The following is a 21,407-nucleotide window of genomic DNA, read 5'->3' as shown; positions in this document are numbered from 1 at the left end:
ATACACATCCTAGGTAGAGCCTCTCTATAGCTTGATTTCTTGAGTATAATTTTGGCCAGAAACATTCGCCTGTTTAAGAAATAAACTGCACAGAGAGTGTCAGGTACTGTGTTTATCTGGATTTTAAATTTGAATGCCTGAGATTACAGCCCAGCATCATTCCTATACGTAAATTATTGATATATGTTGTACTTTTCTGTTTAATTCCCAGAATAAAATAATAAGTATATTCCTTATTTGAAGTGAATGTATACTAGTTGAAAAGTTAAAATTTTGTAGGTTTTATTGATTTATGTTGACTGGCTCTAGTCACTGGTCATGGAGGGGCTGGTGCGGAAAGGCCACTGACCACCAGGCAAGACCACTCTGTGCCTCTCCGATGTCTACCATTTTCAGTTTATCAGGCAACAGAAACTGCGCTCCACTTAGCTGACCAGCTCTTCATGTGACTTTCTGGTCACTGTGACTGTTGGGGGGAAACTGCACAAAGTTCCTTTCCTAGCCCCAATTTCAATTTCCCTTTCCAAAGGGGAGATCCTGGTGCTCACCCCACAAGCTCGCAGACACGCATGACCTAGATCAGCCACCACTGCTGGAAATGGGCAAAATCCATTGTGTCCTTCCTTTCTTCCTTAACAGCCAGGTGATAAGTTAACATGTTATTGAACATTAAATACGCTGAAAATTTTATAGGCCATCAGCTCCACCTGCCCATGTGATTTGGAAACAGGAATTGCAGAAATTCAGCTCCCTGGCTTGCACAATGCACACTTCCAGCAACACAAGATGCACAAGGACCTCCTATCTCCCTATACAGCCAGGTGAAACTTCCTCATTGTTTAAAAGAGATTAAAATGTAATATTGATAATTTACTTTCATTAAACAAAAACACACTATAGTATTTTGGGAACTGTATATAGTATTTTGGGAATTGTAGGAATGTTGTGATTACAGATACAACGTACCACACAAAGGGGAGAATCCTGTACAATAGAAAAATAAACCACTTCTACCTTGTAAGCACAGAATGAGAAGATGGCAGTGTATGAACTAGGAAGCACTCTCTTTAGGCACAGAATCTGCTAGAGTCTTGATCCTGGACTTCCCTCTAGAACTGTGGACAGCAGATTGGATATGTGGAGTCTCTGTATGGCAAGAATTCAAACTCTCTATTGAGAACTGATGCTTCAAAAGGCAAGCATACAACATAGATTCAGAAATATGTTTACCATAAAAGGTTATAGAATTATATTTGGAAATTAAATAAAAGAGAAACTAAGGTTCAAATGAAAGAAAAGAAAAAGAAAAACAAACCATACTCCTTGGCCAAGCATTCCTGGTTAAAGTAAGTCTAAATTTTAAAACCAAAAAGTGGTGGGCCTGGGGGAGGTGGAGAGGGAGATGGAGAAGTGTCCTTGGTTGAGTCCAGCCTCGAACGGGGGAAGCCCTGGCAGCCATCTGGCGAGAGGTCACGACAGCACGTGCTCCAGGATGCCCTGTCTAATCAGCTGCTCACACTTCCACCGAGGTAGAAAGTGCTGAGGGAAGAGGGGGAGGAAGAAAAAGGAATGAAAAGAATGTTAAATTACACGATGCATCATTAAAAAGCAGCAACGCATTATACATATATTTCAAACTCCACCAGCTAAGTAGTTAAAAGCTAAACTTAAGTATTTTTGCTATTTTAATCAACTGAAATGGATGTCACCTAGAGCTGTACTGAAATCTGAATTTTATAAACAAATTCACGTTTTGCTTAAGTTAAATTTAACTAAAGAGTTTTGAATTCTAGTAGGTATTTTCCTTAATGTTTGCATTTTAAAATTTATGCACAGGGGCTTCCCTGGTGGCACAGTGGTTGGGAGTCCGCCTGCTGATGCGGGGGGCGCGGGTTCGTGCCCCGGTCCGGGGGGATCCCATGTGCCGCGCAGCAGCTGGGCCCATGAGCCATGGCCACTGAGCCTGCACATCCGGAGCCTGTGCTCCGCAACGGGAGAGGCCACAACAGTGAGAGGCCCGCGTAACGCAAAAAAAAAAAAAAGAAAAAAAAAATTTATGCACAGAAAACCCAGGTAGGTGAGATTTGGGGCACTGGATCACCAGTGGTACAGCAACAGCTCATTAGGAAGGCAAACGGAAGGAGTGTCTTCTCCATTAAACCTTTTCTAGGATCTGAGTCTGAACAGTCATTCTTCTACTAACAATGCAACTCTTCTCCCATATTTTCCAAGGATTAAAAGTCATTGTAACCTATGACATGGTGCTGGTCACACGCTGTGTGGAGGATGCCAGTGCCTGGCTAAGGCTCATCCTCAACGTCTCCTGAGAGGACACTGCTCTCATTCTGAGGTGGAAAGGAGTCTCCTTGTCTGATTCCCTCTCAAAACACCAGGGCTTAAAACAAAAGTGAACATTTAGTAAACTCTGGAGCGGGGAGGTGCTGGAAGTGAGGCAGGAAGACTTTCCAAGCTCACAAGTGACCAAAGAAATCTCAAAGACGAGACAGAGATACTTGGGTAAAAACAAGAAACAGTACATTAGAAAGTGCAGTGTAGGTGACCCTAGAAAGTAACTGAAGGAGAGAGTATGCAAAGTATTCAAGGAAGTGGAAAGGCCTCAGGTGAGACCCATGACCAAAGAAACTCCTCCAAACCAGTCATGAAGACCCATGGGCCAAGGACTGTTGTCTAATTTAACCGAATTTTTAAAAAGCCTTAAGAATATAAAATGTAAAAAAAAATAAAGAGAGAGAGAAAAAACTATAGAGTTGCTCATTTAACAATTATTCCAATATCTACTAAAAAGAGGGAGTTCTGATTTCTGGACAACCAGCATGCTTGCCATAGACTCAATAATAAAGGAATGTACAGTAGGAAAATGTTTCCCTATTAATATTGTATATTATGTGGGTGATCTACACCATAGATTTTATAGAAAACTGGTTTCAGATGTGCTCAGACATCTTAGAAGCCCCTTAATATCAGTTAGAGTAGATTTTGCTTTTAAGTTTCCCCATTTTTATAGGGTGATACCGAGAGACAAAGTCTCATTAAGAGGAAGGCTTCTGAATGCGCCACACAGTAAACAGCAATCGTGTAACAGCAGCAGATGGAGGAGGGACTGGGTTTCGGCCGCCCTGGCCCCACCCAGGCCCTCCCTGCTGAGGAGTCTTAATACACCTGGTGGGAAGACTGGCCACAAAGCTCGAGAAAGAAATTCAACCATGGGACACTGTTTGGGGTGAAGTGCATTTTCTCACATCTTGCTTTATGAGGCTAGCTTTGTTCTTGTGAACCCAGAGCTTCACCATCTATTTTCTATTCATTAGTATCCTTGGAAGGGAAACTTTTGCCTTAACAACCAAAGATTTTAGGGTACCCTGAAAATCTGTCTTTAATAATTTCAACTTTTGTTTCAGGAAACTATTTAAAACTCCAAGGGTACTAGTAAAATAAGAGACCAACTCACCCTCCCTTAGGGAAATGAGCTAAGAACCACATAACCAGAACGATTCTTTGGCTCAACAGAACAAACAGAAGTCAACAAAAGTGACTAGGGTCATTAAATACCGACTGTCTCATAACAAGATGGCAGGCAACAAAGGAAAGAGTGGTTTTTACTAGTTCACCTTTCCTCCTATGCTAATATGACTACAGAAAATAGAGATAGGATAAAATAAATTTAGCTACTGTGAATTCATCTAATGTGAACTTGAAGATTTCTAAGGAAACAATAAATTGAGATTCTTCGTAAGGAAAAATTTAGTGAGTTACAATTTCACAATTTCAGTCTTTCCCTATTAAATTCTATTATGTTTATATATTAAATACTTAGAAATTTTTTGATACATATCACTATTTGTTAGCTAAAGAACTAAGATTTACAAGGTGAAGAAGTATAGGCTGAAAACTAGTGCTTAGCACCTTTTTAATAAATAATAATTTGAAGAAAGGAGCTAAATGCAACAACATAGTAGCCCCTTAACTAGAGTAAGACCCACTGTGGCAACTTCCCAGGGAAATGCTTAGTATTAAATTCAAGCAATACCCTAGTAAATTATAGCTAACGCTTGAGCATGGGTTTGAACTGCATGACTCCACTCAAATATGCGTGTATATATATATATATATATATATATATACACACACACACACACACACACATACACATATATAAAACCTGTATTTTCATTTTACAGATCTTTAAATTGACTAAGTATGGGGAAAAGTTCGTGTTCAATTAGAGATCACAACAGGTGGGATCAAAAGAACTAGGGCTTGGGTCCTAATTCTATTCAAACTGTTTTAGCTTCCAGCCTTTGGGTGAGTCATTTATCAATCCCTTTGTTTTTGAGGCAGAGAGAAGTACTCAGATTTCCAACTGTGTGGGGAGAGGGGAGTCTGTAGGCACCCCTAATCCCTGTGCATTGTTCAAGGGTGAACTGTAATTAACCTTTTCTTACTATATGCAACGTTTGCTTCACGCCTTTACATTTAGAAAAAGGACAAAAGAGTATTTTATAATAAACATAATTCCTACGATACAAATGATCATCACAAGGTGATACTTACCTTGCTACTGATTCCAACATTTTCATCATTCAACACTCTTATAAAATTTAAAGTATCTTAAGACAATAAATACCTGGCTATTTTTTTTTAATAGGACTGAAGTACCATCATCAACTTCAAATTCTCCATAGTCTTTTAGACACCGCACCTGAAAAGAAAAACTGATGTTTTTTCCAAATTACTTTTTAATATGTAGAAACCATAAAGCAGATGGGGATTTATATATACCCATATGAAAAGTATTAGGCTTTCTCTTTATTTCTTCTCTGTGTACTTAGGCCTAGTACTCCTTCCTGTGGTATTCTAGTGGTTCCAATGGTCCTGTTTTGACGGGGAGAAAGAAAAATGGCAAATCTCCGAAAATATGTGTATGTCAGCACTGACAGCAAGGAAACCTAAGGAGCTGCCAAAAAGAGACAATGTCACTGGATTGTTTTCCCTCTGCAAATTATGAAAAATCAAGCAGTTGAAAACACATCTACAGGGACTTCCAGGGTGGTCCAGTGATAAAGAATCCGCCTTACAATGCATGGGACGCAGGTTCAATCCCTGGTCAGGGAACTAAGATCCCACATGCCACAGAGCAACTAAGCCCATGTAACTAAGCCCACGCACCACAACTACTGAGCTTGCGCACCTCAACTAGAGCCCGCGAGCCGCAAACTACAGAGCCCACAGGCCCTAGATCCCTGCGCCACAACTACAGAGCCCACATACGCTAGAGCCCATGCACCACAACCAGAGAAGAGAAAACCCGCACGCCACAACTACAGAGAAGCTTGCACACCACAACGAAAGATCCCTCATGCCTCAACGAAGATCCCACGTGCCACAACTAAGACCTGACACAGACAAACATAAAATTAAAAAGAAAACAAAAAAAACCCCCATATCTACAAAGAAAAGAGAACATTTTAGATCTACCCCAACCTGCCTCTTACAGATTCCTCCCATAAAGTATCAATATCTGAGAACAGGACATAAGTCTATAAGATTTGTTTTACAGATTCTGCCAAGCTCCTTTGACTGATTGATTCAGACTCTTTCCCAGTATTACTTAGAGGCACACTAGGAAAGAAAAGATATAGACTCATGCTACATGAATCAGGAGAGGCTCTTAGTTGGAAGGTGGGAGGGGTAAGGAGCCTGATAACCACTTCTGCAATTGCAAAGAAGGAACATTCAAAGGTAGCCCCAGAAATCTCAGACCTGGCTCAGCTTCAAGTGCTGCCACAGGAAAGGCGGGAGGGCATTTTCATCTCCTATGAGAGTTCAGACCTCAGTTTATTCTCCAGAGTACTAGCACTGGTGTTAGCAAAGCCAACTCCAATGGCAAGTCTCTGATTCCTACTTTTCCTGGATAATTTCATGTCCTGTGATTCCTCTGCAATCCTACCATGACTCCCAAAAGTATTTTAAGTTGGTTTGAGAAATACAAGAAAAATCCCCCCCACCACCAGCATTTTGCTTCTTTAAATAGACTTTTATTGTGGAAAATCTCAAACACATTGAAAAGTAAAAAGGCTAATAAACTCAATGTCCCACCAACTGGCTTCAACTACTATCAACATGTGGCCAATCTTGTTCCCTCGCCCACTTCTGGGTTATTTTGAAGCAAATCCTAGACATCATTTCATTTAATCTATAATTATTTTAGTGCTTATTTCTATAAAATAAGATTGTTTAAAAAAATCCCAATACCATTATCACACCTTATTAATAAATTTTTAATATTATGAAATACGCAGTTAGAATCCAAATTTCCCCATTTTGTCGCATTAATTTTTTTTAAGTTGCCATGCTCAAACGAGAGTCAAACAAGAGCTACACATTACACATTTCTGATATGTCTCCAAGTCTCCTTTAATCTACAGGGTTCTCCCCCTTCCCCTTTCCCTTGGCAACTTACTTGTTAAAGAAACTGGGCAGTTTGGTAGTTTCCCAAAAATAGATTCTGTTGTGGACTCCTGTGGGGTCATTTAACATGTTCCCCCATCCCTGAATTTCCTATAAACTGGAAGTTAGGTGCAGGGGCTGGATCAGATCAGGTTTAGTTTTCTGGCAAATGGTGTTATGATGTTGTGAAGCACAAAATGTCTGGTGTCCCTTTTTGTTTTTTGGGTTTTTTGTGGGTTTTTTTTTTGGCTGTGTTGGGTCTTCATTGCTGCGCGCGGGCTTTCTCTAGTTGCAGCGAGCGGGGGCTACTCTTAGTTGCAGTGCATGGGCTTCTCATTGCGGTTGGCTTCTCCTGTTGCAGAGCACAGGCTCTAGGAGTGCGGGCTTCAGTAGTTGAAGCACATGGGCTCAGTAGTTGTGGCACACAGGCCCTAGAGCACACAGGCTTCAGTAGTTGCAGCATGTGGTCTCAGTAGTTGTGGCGTGTGGGCTCTAGAGTGCAGGCTCAGTAGCTGTGGTGCACAGGCTTAGCTGCACAGACTTAGTTGCTCTACAGCATGTGGGATCTTCCTGCATCAGGGATCAAACCTGTGTCGCCTGCACTGGCAGGCGGATTCTTAACCATTGCGCCACCAGGGAAATCCTGGTGTCCCTTTTTGGATGTTAAGATTGATCAATGGGCCTAGGTGCTATCCATACCCATCCACTACTAAGGTCTCTCTTAAGCTTTTCACCTAATGCTTTAGCAGCTACTTGCCTCCATGCATTAGGGCTACAAAATGGCATTAATGTAGTTCTTTTATTCCTTCTGCATTTATTAGCTGGAATTCTTCTATACAGAAGAGATTTCCCTCGTAAACAATTTGGCTACCCTGAGATAGAATTTGTGCAGTAACGGAAGATAGATGCTTGACTCCATTCTTTCATTTACCATTTTCCAAAATGAGTTGCATCCTTCATATTCTCCAAGGAGACCCAAAGAGGTTTCAGTTTTAAAACTGTTGTTGTTAGGTGTCATTTTCATGCTTCTAACGCAATTGATGTGATGCAATTCACTGCAGTTTATCATTTTGATGCTCAAACTGTCCTTTCTTTGGCTAATGGGAGCTCCTTCGAATCAGCTCCCAAGTCTTTTCAGCACTCCCCTTCTAGTCTTTGATACTTTCTTTCTTTCCATGCTCCGCTTGTACATCTTTAATCTATTTGAGCCCTGGAATCGGCCATTTTCCCCCCAGGAGTCCTGGTTTCCTTTCACAGGAAATGGCATGTAGACTCAAGAATGTGGATGCTCATGGCTACTGGGTTGGTCCTTGTTTCTAGGCCTTTTCAGTGGACAGAGCTAAGAAATGCTTCTTTAGAAGAGGTGATTCAACATGAGTCCATGCTATTACTTTTTTGCTCTATTCTTCAATATATAAACTGTTTATTAAAGAATATTATATTATTCTTAGGAATATTATTACTAATAACATTATTACGAATAATATGATTACTAAAAACAGGTTAAGATTTCTCTGTAATTCTTTTCATCCTTCGTATGTACCTACTAGGGAAATACAATCAATCTATGTGTTTTAAAGTAATTTAAATAACCACTGTTTGACTAATCTACCAACATGAAAACACAGGTTCATTTGTTTCATTTTGTTTTCAAAATGTATAAGTTGGTTTTCCACTTTGATTTCATTTTGTTTTAACAATATGTAAAATATTTACATGGTTCCAAAGTTAAAATTTTAAAACAGGTACAGTCAGAAAATTTTAGCTGTTCCATCCTATTCCTGCCACCACCTACAGGTAAAATTTTTGGTTTGAGTTTGTTTCCTTTCTTTTTTGTGCTTTGCTTTATTGTGCTTCTCAGATATTGCCCTTTTTACAAATTGAAGGTTTGTGGCAACCCTGCATTGTCAGATGATGGTTAGCATTATAATGCTAATGCATATTCAATAGACTACACTATAGTGCAAACATAACCTTTATATGTACTGGGAAACCAAAACATTTCATGACTCATTTTATTGAATATGCACTTTATTGTGCGTCTTAAACCAAACCCATGATATCTCCAAGGTATGCCTGTATAAACTAATATATATTCATATACCCCTTTTCTTTTCTTTTCTTTTCTTTTTTTTGCGGTACGCGGGCCTCTCACTGTTGTGGCCTCTCCCGTTGCGGAGCACAGGCTCCGGATGTGCAGGCTCAGTGGCCATGGCTCACGGGCCTAGCCGCTCCGCGGCATGTGGGATCTTCCCGGACCGGGGCACGACCCCGCGTTCCCTGCATCGGCAGGCGGACTCTCAACCACTGTGCCACCAGGGAAGCCCTCTTTTTTTTTTTTACATCTTTATTGGAGTATAATTGCTTTACAATGGTGTGTTTGTTTCTGCTTTATAACAAAGTGAATCAGCTATACATATACATATATCCCCATATCTCCTCCCTCCTGCGTCTCCCTCCCACCCTCCCTATCCTACCCCTCTAGGTGGTCACAAAGAACCGAGCTGATCTCCCTGTGCTATGTGGCTGCTTCCCACTAGCTATCGATTTTACATTTGGTAGTGTATATATGTCCATGCCACTCTCTCACTTCGTCCCAGCTTACCCTTCCCCCTCCTGTGTCCTCAAGTCCATCCTCTACGTCTGCATCTTTATTCCTGTCCTGCCCCTAAGTTCTTCAGAACCTTTTTTTTAGATTCCATATATATGTGATAGCATACGGTATTTGATTTTCTCTTTCTGACTTACTTCACTCTGTATGACAGACTCTAGGTCCATCTACCTCTCTACGAGTAACTCAATCTCATTTCTTTTTATGGCTGAGTAATATTCCATTGTATATATATGTGCCACATCACCCCTTAAACAAAAGTCATCACAGTCTATGCATTAAAGAAAAATCCATTTTAAAAAGGTATACTTACTTCTATGTATAGGTTTTTTGGAGGTTTCATATCCTGTGTGATGTCCAAACCTTCATGTCCTCCCAACGACCTCATGTAGGTAGCAAGGGACTTTTTGTAATGATTGAACCATTCCATCTACAAACATAAAGATGGCCATTTGACAAAGCTGTAAGAAAACAAACTTGCAGAAATTATATACTAATCCTTTCAAAAACAGCACACATCCCCACATGGATCATTACTATGACCATTCATTCAAACCACAAATATTAGTGACTGCCTGTTATGAACCAGGCACTGGTCTAGGTACTTAGGATCATTTAACAAAGTGAACAAACATCTCTGTTCTCACAGAACTTACATCCCAGCATACTTAATCACAGACCTAAGGAACTTTCCACCAGAAACCAAACCATGAAAAATACACCATTTCAGAATTATGATCTCTTCAAACTTCAAACTCTGTATTGACAGGTTTTCTGAAAGCTATAAAATGCTGTTGAGAAAAACACCCAAATGTCCATCAACTGATGAATGGATAAGATGTGTACATCCCTACAATGGGATTATTCAGTCGTAAATCAGAGTGGAGCTCTTATATGTGTTACCACATGGATGAACCTTGAAAACATGCTGAGTGAAAAACACAAAAGGCCACATATTGTACAATTCCACTCATATGAAAAGTCCATACTAGGCCAATCCATGAAGAAAGCAGAGTAGTGGCCTCTAGGGCCTGGGAAGAGGGGACAGAATATGTTCTGGATAAGATGGTGGTGACGGATGCACAACTCTGTGAATATCCTAAATACACTGAATTGTACACTTTAAAAGGATAAACTTTAGGGGATGTAAATTATATCTCAGTAAATCTGGTTTTTTTTTTTAATTGTTGAGAGAAGTTAAAGAAAACCAAAATATGTGGAAGGATATACCACTTTCAAGGATTGGGTGATTCAGTATTGTAATAACATCAACTGATCCATAGATCCAATTCAATCTCAATCAAAACCCCAATTTTTTAAAAAATGGAACTTGATAAATTGAGTCTAAAATTTGCAAGGAAATGCAGAAGGCCAAAAGCAGTGAAGACATTGAAAAAGAAGAACAAGATGGGAACACTTACTCAAGACTTATTATAAAATTCCAATAATTTAAACAATATGAAATTGGTACAAGGACAAATAGACTAAGAAAGAAGAGAAAGTCCCCCATCCAAAATCCACAGATATATTGACATTCAATTTATGACAAGTGGCACTGTGCACAGAGCAAGGGGAAAAGAGGACCTTTTCAATAAATGATGCCATCTCAATATCCATATTCAAAATGCAACTAGGCTCTTACATTATTCACAAAAATCTATTCCAGTACTGTAAATCTCTTTGTGAAAGGTAAAACAAGATAACTTCTAAAAGACTATACACATAACCTGCATTAGTAAAGTGTGTGTGTGTGCATACATACACACACCTCTCCCTCAGGTTCAATAATCTGCCAGAATGACTGACAGAACCCAGGAAAGCACTACACTGACAATTACAGTTTTATTGCAGATACAAATCAGAACCAGCCAAAGGAAGAGACACCCAGGATGAGGTCTGGGAGTCCCAAATGTGAAGCTTCGAGTATCCTCTCCCTGAGGAATCAGGACACACCACCCTCCTGGCACACTGATATGTAACAACACACACAAAGTATTGTCAACCAGGGAAGCTCACACAGCTCTGGGGTATCATTACATAGGCTTGATCGATTGATCAAATCATGGTTGATTGAATCACAGGTGACTGAGCTCTACTTCCAGCTCCCCTCTCCTCTCTCCAAGTTGGACTAATATCAAGAGGATAAAAGCCCCAAACCTGAGGGGATGGTGGGAACCTCTGAATTTGTAGCCAGTTGGTCAGAAGGGAGGGTGGCCTTGGGAACCTCAAACTTTACGGCTGGTATCTGAAGTGAGAGCAGTCTTAACCTATGAAGTTTGGTCTAACTTTAGGTAGTGTCCGAAGTCACTGCAACACTGTAGGCAGTATGACCCTCACTTTGTAAATGAGGGAATTTAAGCACAGGGAGAGGTCGAGTCACTTGCCCAAGATCTGACAGTGGCAGAGCCAAGGTTTGTACACAGGTTTGCTTGGCTCCAATCCTGTGTCCTTAAATATTGTCCCTTAATGACTGGATAAATCAAGAATTCAAGTATTCACATTGATAAGCAAATTATGTATACGCACATATTTTATGGAAAATCTCCCAATAATAATGCCAGGTTTTTCATCCTACTGATGGATCACTAACAAGTAACATAATGGGACCCTTTATTTTGTTAAGTAATAGTAGTTTTCCATATAGCATTTAGAATTACTCCTATCATTCTCATCACAGTATATACTAGAGACCAAAAATTACTCAAAAACAAATGTTAAAACAAAAAAAGATTTTTGAAACACTATAAATACTATTTCAGAACACTGCCATAACCTCAGCTATTTTCCAAATTCACAAACTTGAACAACAATGCTGACTTACTTCTTCAGCAGACATGTGAAATCGTAAAGCACTTGGCAAGACACTGCCACATTCCCACCTGAGTGCTCTAATCCGAAGCAATCGGTCATACCTAGGACATTAATAAGGTATTAGATGGCATAACAGAGGGATATCAGAAGTTGTTTTCATCAAAGGAGACTCCAGACTCAACCACCAAAATTTAACATGTGGACTTTTATTTGGTTCCTGAGGCAAACAAACCATTGTAAGAGGACATCTTTGGGACAACAGGGAGAATAGGAATACAGTATGGATGGATGCTGTGAAGTCGGGTTCATTCCTCTAGGTATGAGAATCATAGTGGTCATGTAAGAAAAGGTCCATAAAGTCCTTATTTCTTAGAGATGCATACTAAGGTATTCAGCGGTAAAATGCCCGATGTTCTACAATGTTTTAGCATAGACAAATAAAACAAGATGAAGCAATTATGGCAAAATGTTAAGAATTGTTAAGCCTACCTGATGGCTCCATGGGGGTTTGTAATATTATTCCCTAATTTTATGAATACTGCAATTTTTCATTATAAAAAAAGTTTAAATAGAAAAAAGAGAAGAATTTAGAACGCTCATAAAAGAGAGACAAATCTAAGAATTCCTGTTATCCATATAAGATGGTTAATTAGGAAACCACATGGGAACCCTCCACTGCTCCCTGCCACCCCAGCAAACACAGAGAAGCTCACAGGTATGCTACAGTGCAGCGCTGATTTCTTAACAAAGAACAGTGTCGAAACTTGATGGTTGGTATCAAATCACTTCGTCCACCTGACTTCGCTTCATTCCTGGTAAAACATTTAAGGAGGAAAAGAATGTCTATTTCAGTATATGTCGAATTTTCCAAGCCAACTAACAAGTGACTCCATGCTTGTTTTTATCCATTTATGTTAGCAGTTAACCTACCCAAATAGTACCTGTCTCATCAGAGCTTTTGCTAACATGTTAAAAGATTAAAAAAGCCAAAAGCTAACTAATTTGCCTAGGATCACACTCCCAGTGTTTTGTTTAGCCATGTGGCACTTTGCATTTTGCACACTGATTAATCTCCATTGTCTCCAAAAGACAAATATTGTGTTTCCTCACTTTTTGGAATCCCTTTTTCATGGTGGGATAAGAGACAGATCGAATATCACGGTGCATAAGATTATGGCCTCACATCATGTTCTGATCCTATGGAGTCCTCTTTTTGTGGTACTTCCAAATCCTCATTCTAATAATGTGAGCTAAGAATTCTGGAGTCAGGTGGTCCTCCACTCATCCAACAAATATTTATTGATCTTCAACTATGTGCATGTTCTGTACTTTAGGGTCCTTCACACAGAAAGGGAGAAAATTTTGGTTTTACCCTATAAAATATATATCTCCTTGGTTATTAGAAGAGTATTGCACTTTAAAACCAGATGTTTGGGAATTCCCTGGTGCTCCAGTGGTTAGGACTCTGCACTTTCACTGCTGAGGGCACGGGTTCAATCCCTAGTCAGGGAACTAAGATCCCACAAGCCTTGTGGCACAGCCAATAAATAAATAAATAAAATAAAATAAAACCAAATGTACAATTGTTTAATGGGTATAGTGTTTCAGTTTTACAAGATGAAGAGTTCTGGAGATGATGGTGATGGCTATATGACATTATGAATGTACTGAATACACTGAACTGTACGCTTTAAAATGGTTAAGATGGGGGACTTCTCTGGTGGTCCAGTAATTGGGACTCCACACTTCCACTGCAGGGCAGGGGGCAGGGAACTAGGATCCCACATGCCCCCCAGTGTGGCCAAAAAGAAAAAGTTAAGATAGCAAATTTTATGTGATGTGTATTTTACCATAATAAAAAGAAAAAACTGGAAACAAAACAAAACAAAGCCAGGTATACAGAATTAATTAGAATCTACTCTGGAGTTTTAAAAGGAAACAAATACAAAATATACGTGCCTGCTCCAGGCCCTGAAAATAGAGGTAAAATATATGTCCCATTTTACCATGTCTTCCAGATTGTTCTATACACTTCTGCCACTCTACAAACGTTAGATATATTCTCAACATTTTTTTGTTGTTGTTTTTTGTTTTTGGCCACACCAAGAGGCTTGCAGGATCTGAGTTCCCCAACCGGGAATCGAACCCGTGCCCCCTGCAGTGGAAACGCAGAGTCCCAACCACTGGACCACCAGGGAATTCCCTATTCTCCACACTGTTTACAATGTGCTCTGGATTATAAAGAAATAGCACAAATAAAATACAGCCAACCTAACATCAGAGTACTTTATTAGGTACATAAGAACTTCCTTAAAAAACTCACATTTACACATGAGTAATTAAATAGGAACAGAGTTCTTCTGACAAATAATTTTAAACAGAAACTGGTAATAGTGACTGACCCCCGAGAACCAAACTAGGAGGATAGGGCACAGAATTTTGGATCATGAATTTCCAGATGGTATGAATACAGGAAAATCATCCTCTTACTGGACCAAGGCCTGTTAGGCCACCTCCTAAATATGTCTATAAACTGTTCACTTTCTCCCTAGTCTGGCGTACCTCTCCTGCCACCTGCATGACCAGCATGCCTCCCTATCCTCTCAGCCCCTCCATTTACTAACCACAGCAGCAGCCAGGGTGGTCTTTTAAAACACAAACATGCCTCCACCTGCCCCACATGCTTAAAAATCTCACCGGGTGTCACCCTTTGCCTGCTCACTAAGTTTCAGCCACACTGGCTTTCTTTAATGATCAGTTCCCTGAGCATCCCATCCTCTTTCATGACTCAGGGTCTTTGCATATGCTGTTTCCTCCACCTAGAATGCTCTCTGCCCCAATTACTGCCTCGCTAAAACCTGCTTCTCCTTCAGGCCCCAGCTGAAATGTCTCTTCCTTGGAGAGAACTTCCCTGATTCCTCAATCTACTAATATTTTCAATTCATTATTCTCTCTCCTAGTGCTGTTGTTTTCCTTCATAGCATGTATTCCAACTTGGTGTATCTGTATTTAATATCTGCCTTCTGCCTTACACTGTGAGGGTCATGGGGGCAAAAATCTTGATTATGTTGTTCACAATTGAAATACCAGAGCCATTTATCAGCTCATAATTGTTTAGTACATATCTGCTGAATGAACAAATGAACAGTTTGGGAACCTGAGTTCAGGACTTTACATTTCCCTTACATTTACTGCAGACCTGTTGCAGTTCAGTTCCTTGTTCCATCTGTATCTATCCTTAAATACAGTAACTGCAAAACGTGCCTACTGTTCTGTGTACTCCACAAATCTTAACAGCATAGTACTGATTTCTATGTCCAACTAACTGATGAAAACACTCCCTAACAAGGCCAAACATGAAACCTCATGTTGCAGACAGGTTGAGATCTGAAGACCTCGCCTTTGATCCAGCAGTTAGTACTCTGTGTCTTACTCTTCACCAAATCACAGGACCCTGTGAAGTTGGTCATTCAGCCCAAATTCTCCACTGGGCCAACTACCATGCTTGGCTCTAAATAGTCTGTAACTCAAGAACCCTCTCACCTACCAAGCCTTCTGTAGCACTAGTTCTCAGTGAACTCCATTCAAGATACTGTAAGTCACTGCTGCTCCTGCTAAGTTTACAAACTGCCTGTTCTCCTTTTAACCCACTAAGTCTTCTTCTGATGAAAACAAGCAGTGGAAACAATACATTTCACTTAAGGTTGTTACTTACTCCTGTCTCATCTCTTTTAGGTCCACCCCGATTCATTTCAAGTCATATCAGTCAAACAACAAATATTTATTGAACATCTACCATATGCCAAGCACTGTTTGAATCCCCATGGACATAGCAGTGATTAACACAAATCCCTCTAGTTCTGTATAGTTAGGGTATGATCAGGCTCACAGAGAATTAGAAAAAGCAAATCATATCTAAAATCTAATGTTGGGACTTCCCTGGTGGCGCAGTGGTTAAGAATCCACCTGCCAATGCAGGGGACATGGGTTCAAGCCCTGGTCCAGGAAGATCCCACATGCCGCAGAGCAACTAAGCCTGTGCGCCACAACTACTGAGCCTGCACTCTAGAGCCCGCAAGCCACAACTATTGAAGCCTGCGCGCCTAGAGCCTGTGCTCTGCAACAAGATAAGCAACCTCAATGAGAAGCCCATGCACCACAACGAAGAGTAGCCCCCGCTCGCCGCAACTAGAGAAAGCCCGCGTACAGCAATGAAGACCCAACGCAGCCAAAAATAAATAAATTAATTAATTAATTTAAAAATAATGAAAAATTAAAAAAATTAAAACTAATGTTAAGATTATCTGATTTCAATATCATATTTCTTAAATTGTTTTAAAATATCAATCTTATCAACTTACACATCAGATTGGTTTTGTTCATATAAAGCTTTCATCTCCTCCAGAACTTGCCTGAGTCCATCCTCCTAGAACATATAAGATTACGCTCATTAATTCCCCCACCAAGTTTGTAGCAATATTTTATCTATGTTTATCTTTGTTTTATGTATGTTATCAAAAACCAATAGTACAGGACTTCCCTGGTGGCGCAGTGGTTAAGAATCCGCCTGCCAATGCAGGGGACACGGGTTCAAGCCCTGGTCCAGGAAGATCCCACATGCCGCAGAGCAACTAAGCCCATGCGCCACAACTACTAAGCCTGCACTCTAGAGCCCGCGAGCCACAACTACTGAGCCCATGTGCCACAACTACTGAAGCCCTCGCGCCTAGAGCCTGTGCTCTGCAACAAGAGAAGCCACTGCAATGAGAAGTTCGTGCACCACAACAAAGGGTAGCCCCTGCTCGTCGCAACTAGAGAAAGCCCACGCACAGCAACGAAGACCTAACACAGCCAAAAAAAAAAAAAAAAAAAACACAATAGTCCTTCCACACCTACTAGGATGGCCATGATAACAAGTGTTGGAGAGGATGGGGAGAAATTGGAACCCTTGTACAATGCAGGTAGGAATGTAAAATGGTACAGCCCTGTAGAAAACAGTCTGATGAGTCCACAAAAAGTTAAACACAGAATTACCATATTAACCAGCAATTCCACTCCCAGGTATATACTCAAGAGAACTGAAAACCTATGTTCATACAGAAACTTGTACACAAATGTTCAGAGCAGCATTATTCATAACAGCCAAAAAGTGGAAACAACCCAAATGTCCAACTGATGAACAGATAAACCAAATACTGTATACCCATTCAATGTAATATTATTCAGCCAAAAAAAGAAATGAAGTACTGATACATGCAACAACATGGATGAACCTTGAAAACATTACGCTTAGTGAAATAAGCCAGACACAGAAGGACAAATATTGTATGATTCCACTTATCTGAAACAGGCAAATTCACAGAGACAAAGTAGATTAGAGGTCACCAGGAGCTGAGGGGAAAGAGGAGTGGGGAGTTACTGCTTAAAGGTTATAGAGTTTGTTTGGCGTTATGAAAAGTTTTGGAAATAAGAGTGATGGTTGCACAACAATGTGAATATAATTAATGCCACTGAAGTGTATACTTAAAAATGGCAAATTTTAAGTTATGTATATTTTACCATAATTTAAAAAAATAAAAAGAAATGAATTACTAACACAAAATACACAATTAACATACTGATTAAGGATAATCTTGAATATACTGTACTGAGAAAAGAAGTCAGACAGAAAGGAGTACACACTGTATGCTTCCAACTGGCCCCGTCCAGAAAAGTTTGCAACTCCGAGCATGTTGACTCCAGAAATACATTTAAAAAGACAAATATAATCTGTAGCACAGAAAGAAAATCCATGGTTGCCTAAGGCTGCAGATGGGAGGTAGCTAGTAGCTACAAAAGAGAAAAGGGAATCCTTGGGGTGACAGAAATCTTGATTGGGTTGCTGGTTATAAGGATTGTATACATTTGTCAAAATTCAAATGTCTATTAAAATGTGTATTTTGTTGTATATAAATTATACCTCGATAAAACTAATGACAAAAAAATCAATAGCCCTACAGAAGCAATAATGCATGACAAAAGTACATAAATAATTTATTATTTATTGGAAAATGATCTTAAAAGGTTACTACCAAAAAAAATCCCACTGCTAGAATAGAAAATAGAAAGGTCAAAGGAATTTTTCTACTTGAGCAAATCATTAGAGAAATCATTAGGCAAATCATTAGAGACAAGCAAATCAAAACCACAATGAGGTATCACCTCACACCAGTCAGAATGGCCATCATCAAAAAACTACAATCAATGCTGGAGAGGGTGTGGAGAAAAGGGAACCCTCCTGCACTGTTGAGGGGAATGTAAATCGATTCAGCCACTATGGAGAACAGTATGGAGGTTCCTTAAAAAACTAAAAATAGAACTACCATATGACCCAGCAATCCGACTACTGGGCATATACACAGAGAAAACCATAATTCAAAAAGATGCATGCACCCCAATGTTCACTGCAGCACTATTTACAACAGCCAGGACATGGAAGCAACCTAAATGTCCATCAACTGATGAATGGATAAAGAAGATGTGGTACATAAATACAATGGAATATTACTCAGCCATGAAAAGGAACGAAATTGAGTCATTTGTAAGGATGTGGACAGACCTAGAGTCGGTCATACAGAGTGAAGTAAGTCAGAAAGAGAAAAACAAATACCATATTTTAACGCATATATATGGAATCTAGAAAAATGGTACTGATGAACCTAGTGGCAGGGCAGGAATAGAGATGCATACATAGAGAACAGACTTGTGGACACAGAGGGGGAAGGGGAAGGTGAGACGAATTGAGAGAGAAGCACTGACATATATACACTACGATGTATAAAATAGATAGCTAGTGGGAAGCTGCGGTATAGCAGAGGGAGATCAGCTCGGTGCTTTGTGATGACCTAGAGGGGTGGGATGGGGAGGGTGGGAGGGAGGCTCAAGAGGGAGGGGATATGGAGATATATGTAAACATATAGCTGATTCACTTTGTTGTACAGCAGAAACTAACACAACATTGTAAAGCAATTGCAATCCAATAAAGATATAAAACACACACGCACACAAAATTTTCCCTTGGAAGGATAAAAACATTAGAATTATAAAATTCATAAATGTCACACAATAAGTCTGTCAACAAGCAACCTCTACACCTGAAACATTGTAATCCAACTATACTTCAATTGAAAACTTTTTAAAAAGGAGAAAAAAACCACTAATGCTATAACAACAACCAAAAAAAACCCACCCAAAACAAAACAAAGATAAGTAACCCATCTACTTTTAGAGCCAAAATATATGCATTAGCAAAAGTGCTTTGGCACTACTGGTATAATTACAGAATTACACTTTACTTAACCCTGCTTGAATATAAGAAATGATTCTTGATGAAAAAATGAAAGCATGATTTCTACCTTTTCTTTCATCAGCTGGTTAAAAGAGATCATAGAAAAGTCTGATTTATTAGAATTCAGTTAAATATTCCATTTATTACAAATATTGTTTTAAGGAATAGTTGAAACTCTTGCACAATTAGTAGATCAGCAGGTATACAAAAGACAAGTGTGAAATAACTTTTTAAAGATACCTAAAATAATTTTCCTAAAAACTCACTTAAACGATTACCAGTTCTGCATGTAGAAAGTGCATAATCATTCCAATCGGCTGAACACAGCACCTAACCATGAGGGATTATGGAACGAACAAGGCAGAGTCCCTGCTCTAAACCAGCCATCATCTGCCTGGAAGGAATAATTCTTGAAAGTCTGTGTGGTCAAGAGTGTGTGGGGTCAATCAGATCAATTCTTGGTCTCAGCTCAGCTGTGCCAGTGGCCGGCCTCGAAGGCAGGCACGACTGCAAGAAAAGGTGCACCTCCGCCAACTAAGACCCAGAAAAGCGAGTGATTTCACAACTTCTAAGTCCGCCCCTGAGCCCCCCACCCCGAAGTGCGAAACCAACACTTATCCTAAAATGTGAGTGAAAAAGAGAGCTGGACTAAGGGTCTGAATAGCCAGCACCGTGGGCAGTCTCTGAGCCCTTGGACTGGTTTCCTCCCATGTACCACGACCCGCAAAGGACCTAGTCTTCCGACCCCAGAGGGACCACATTTGACAGCCTCCACCCCTCTGCATTCCAGCGTCTCTACTGAACCTCCCACTGTGGTCTCCTAACTTTTTAGATGAAGTAACTGTCTGAAGTTGCAAGAACAACAGACTGGACTCTAGGAAACCTGTATTCAGATTGAGGCTCTGGCTCCAATATGCTGCAAGTTCAGGCAAGTTGCTTAACTGGATCCATAATTTCCGCGGCTCAGTTTCCCCATCCGTTAAATGACCTAAGTGTCAAACTAACTGCTCTTTAATGTTCAAAACAAAACTCACCTTCCCCAAACACTCTTCCTGCTGACCTCCGATGTTTATTCCGCTACCAGAGAAAGAAGCCTCCGGAGATGCCGACCCCTCTCCTCTCCCACTATCCATCCCATCTCCAGCCGTAGCTACAAGTTCTGCTGTCTCAGGACACGGCTTTCAGCACCCGCTGACCGGGCAGTTCGGACCATACACAGCTTTCGTGTGGTCTACTGTAACCACCCAGAGCCACTCTTTCTTCTCTTCGATCCATTCCCCAAAGTGCCGCCACAGTTATCTTCAAAACACGAAGAGCTACCCCATCGCTGCCCTGAAATGCCTTGTGAGTGAACAGCAAACCTCCCGGCCCCGGAGCCCCCGTGCGGCCCGCGCACCCAGCGCCGGTCGCCCTTCGCCGGCGGGGAGAGGGTGTCCGCACCGCCGGCTCCCCGGCGGGGCTGCGCTCACCGCATCCTCCCAGGCGCGGCCCTAACGCCCCGCTACCCCGGTCCACACCTCCCCAGTGCAACTCACACCTGCGCTCCAGCACCCGTCTCCGGGCCTCTCCGGCGCGTCACCGGGGCGAGGCGCCGACCGTCCAGACCGCGCGCGGGAAGCCGCAGAAACCAACCCGGCCACATCCACCGCGAAGAACCACGGGCACACCCGCCGTCCCGTCCCGGCTGCGCAGTCCCCAGAAAAGCCACCCCTGGGAGGCGCCCGCCCGCCCGCCGCCCTCACGTTGAAGGCCGGCAGCCTTCCCTCGGCCGCGCGGTGCAGCTCGCGGACCAGCTCCATGGCCCTCTCGCAGAACATGGTGGTCGCGCCGGCCCTTACAGACAACCGGCTCTCAGTCAAACGGCCGCCTAACCAGGCCCTACGGTTTCAGCTCCTACAGGTCCGCCACGCGCTGGGCCGACCCCGCCTCCGCCCCGCTTTGGCGCCCAAACGCGCAACCAATAGGAGCGCACTGCCGGCCTCCAGGCTACGGCGGCGGCCAGGGGACATTTGCCTCCGCTCTGCAGCCGCAGTGCCACAGGAAGCCCCATACCTGGGCGGTTACGAACCTTGGTGTGGCTTCAGCCCAGCCCTCCTGTCCAGGCCTTGGTCTGAGCTCAGGCTGAGCCGCAGGACAGCTCCCGCGCAGCACAGCTCGGGATGGACGTACGTCCCCTTTTCCGTTGGATTC

General features: G+C 41.4%; 1 protein-coding gene across 5 annotated transcripts; it reads right to left on the bottom strand.

Annotated features, from left to right (window-relative positions):
• Positions 1-285: 285 nt before the first annotated feature.
• On the bottom strand, positions 286-21,137 carry GINS1 (GINS complex subunit 1). 5 transcript variants are annotated; one of them, XM_030872522.2, is made up of 7 exons: positions 20,960-21,137; positions 16,252-16,316; positions 12,604-12,702; positions 11,901-11,991; positions 9,393-9,509; positions 4,646-4,720; positions 286-1,539 (listed from the first exon to the last, which is right to left on the bottom strand). In XM_030872522.2, the coding sequence occupies exons 1-7, from the start codon at positions 21,032-21,034 to the stop codon at positions 1,471-1,473; spliced, it is 591 nt and encodes a 196-aa protein (XP_030728382.1). In that variant the 5' UTR covers positions 21,035-21,137; the 3' UTR covers positions 286-1,470. The 5 variants fall into 5 exon arrangements, with proteins under 5 accessions (XP_030728382.1, XP_060140669.1, XP_030728381.1 ...); XM_060284686.1 differs by lacking the exon at positions 20,960-21,137 and adding an exon at positions 20,755-20,949; XM_030872521.2 differs by lacking the exon at positions 20,960-21,137 and adding an exon at positions 20,252-20,723.
• Between the last annotated feature and the right edge of the window lie 270 nt (positions 21,138-21,407).

Source organism: Globicephala melas, chromosome 15 (assembly GCF_963455315.2).
Source record: "Globicephala melas chromosome 15, mGloMel1.2, whole genome shotgun sequence".
In the NCBI taxonomy this organism is placed as follows: Eukaryota; Metazoa; Chordata; class Mammalia; order Artiodactyla; family Delphinidae; genus Globicephala; species Globicephala melas.
The sequence above is the reverse complement of the archived record's forward strand: the minus strand, read 5'-3'. Positions and strand labels throughout refer to the sequence as shown.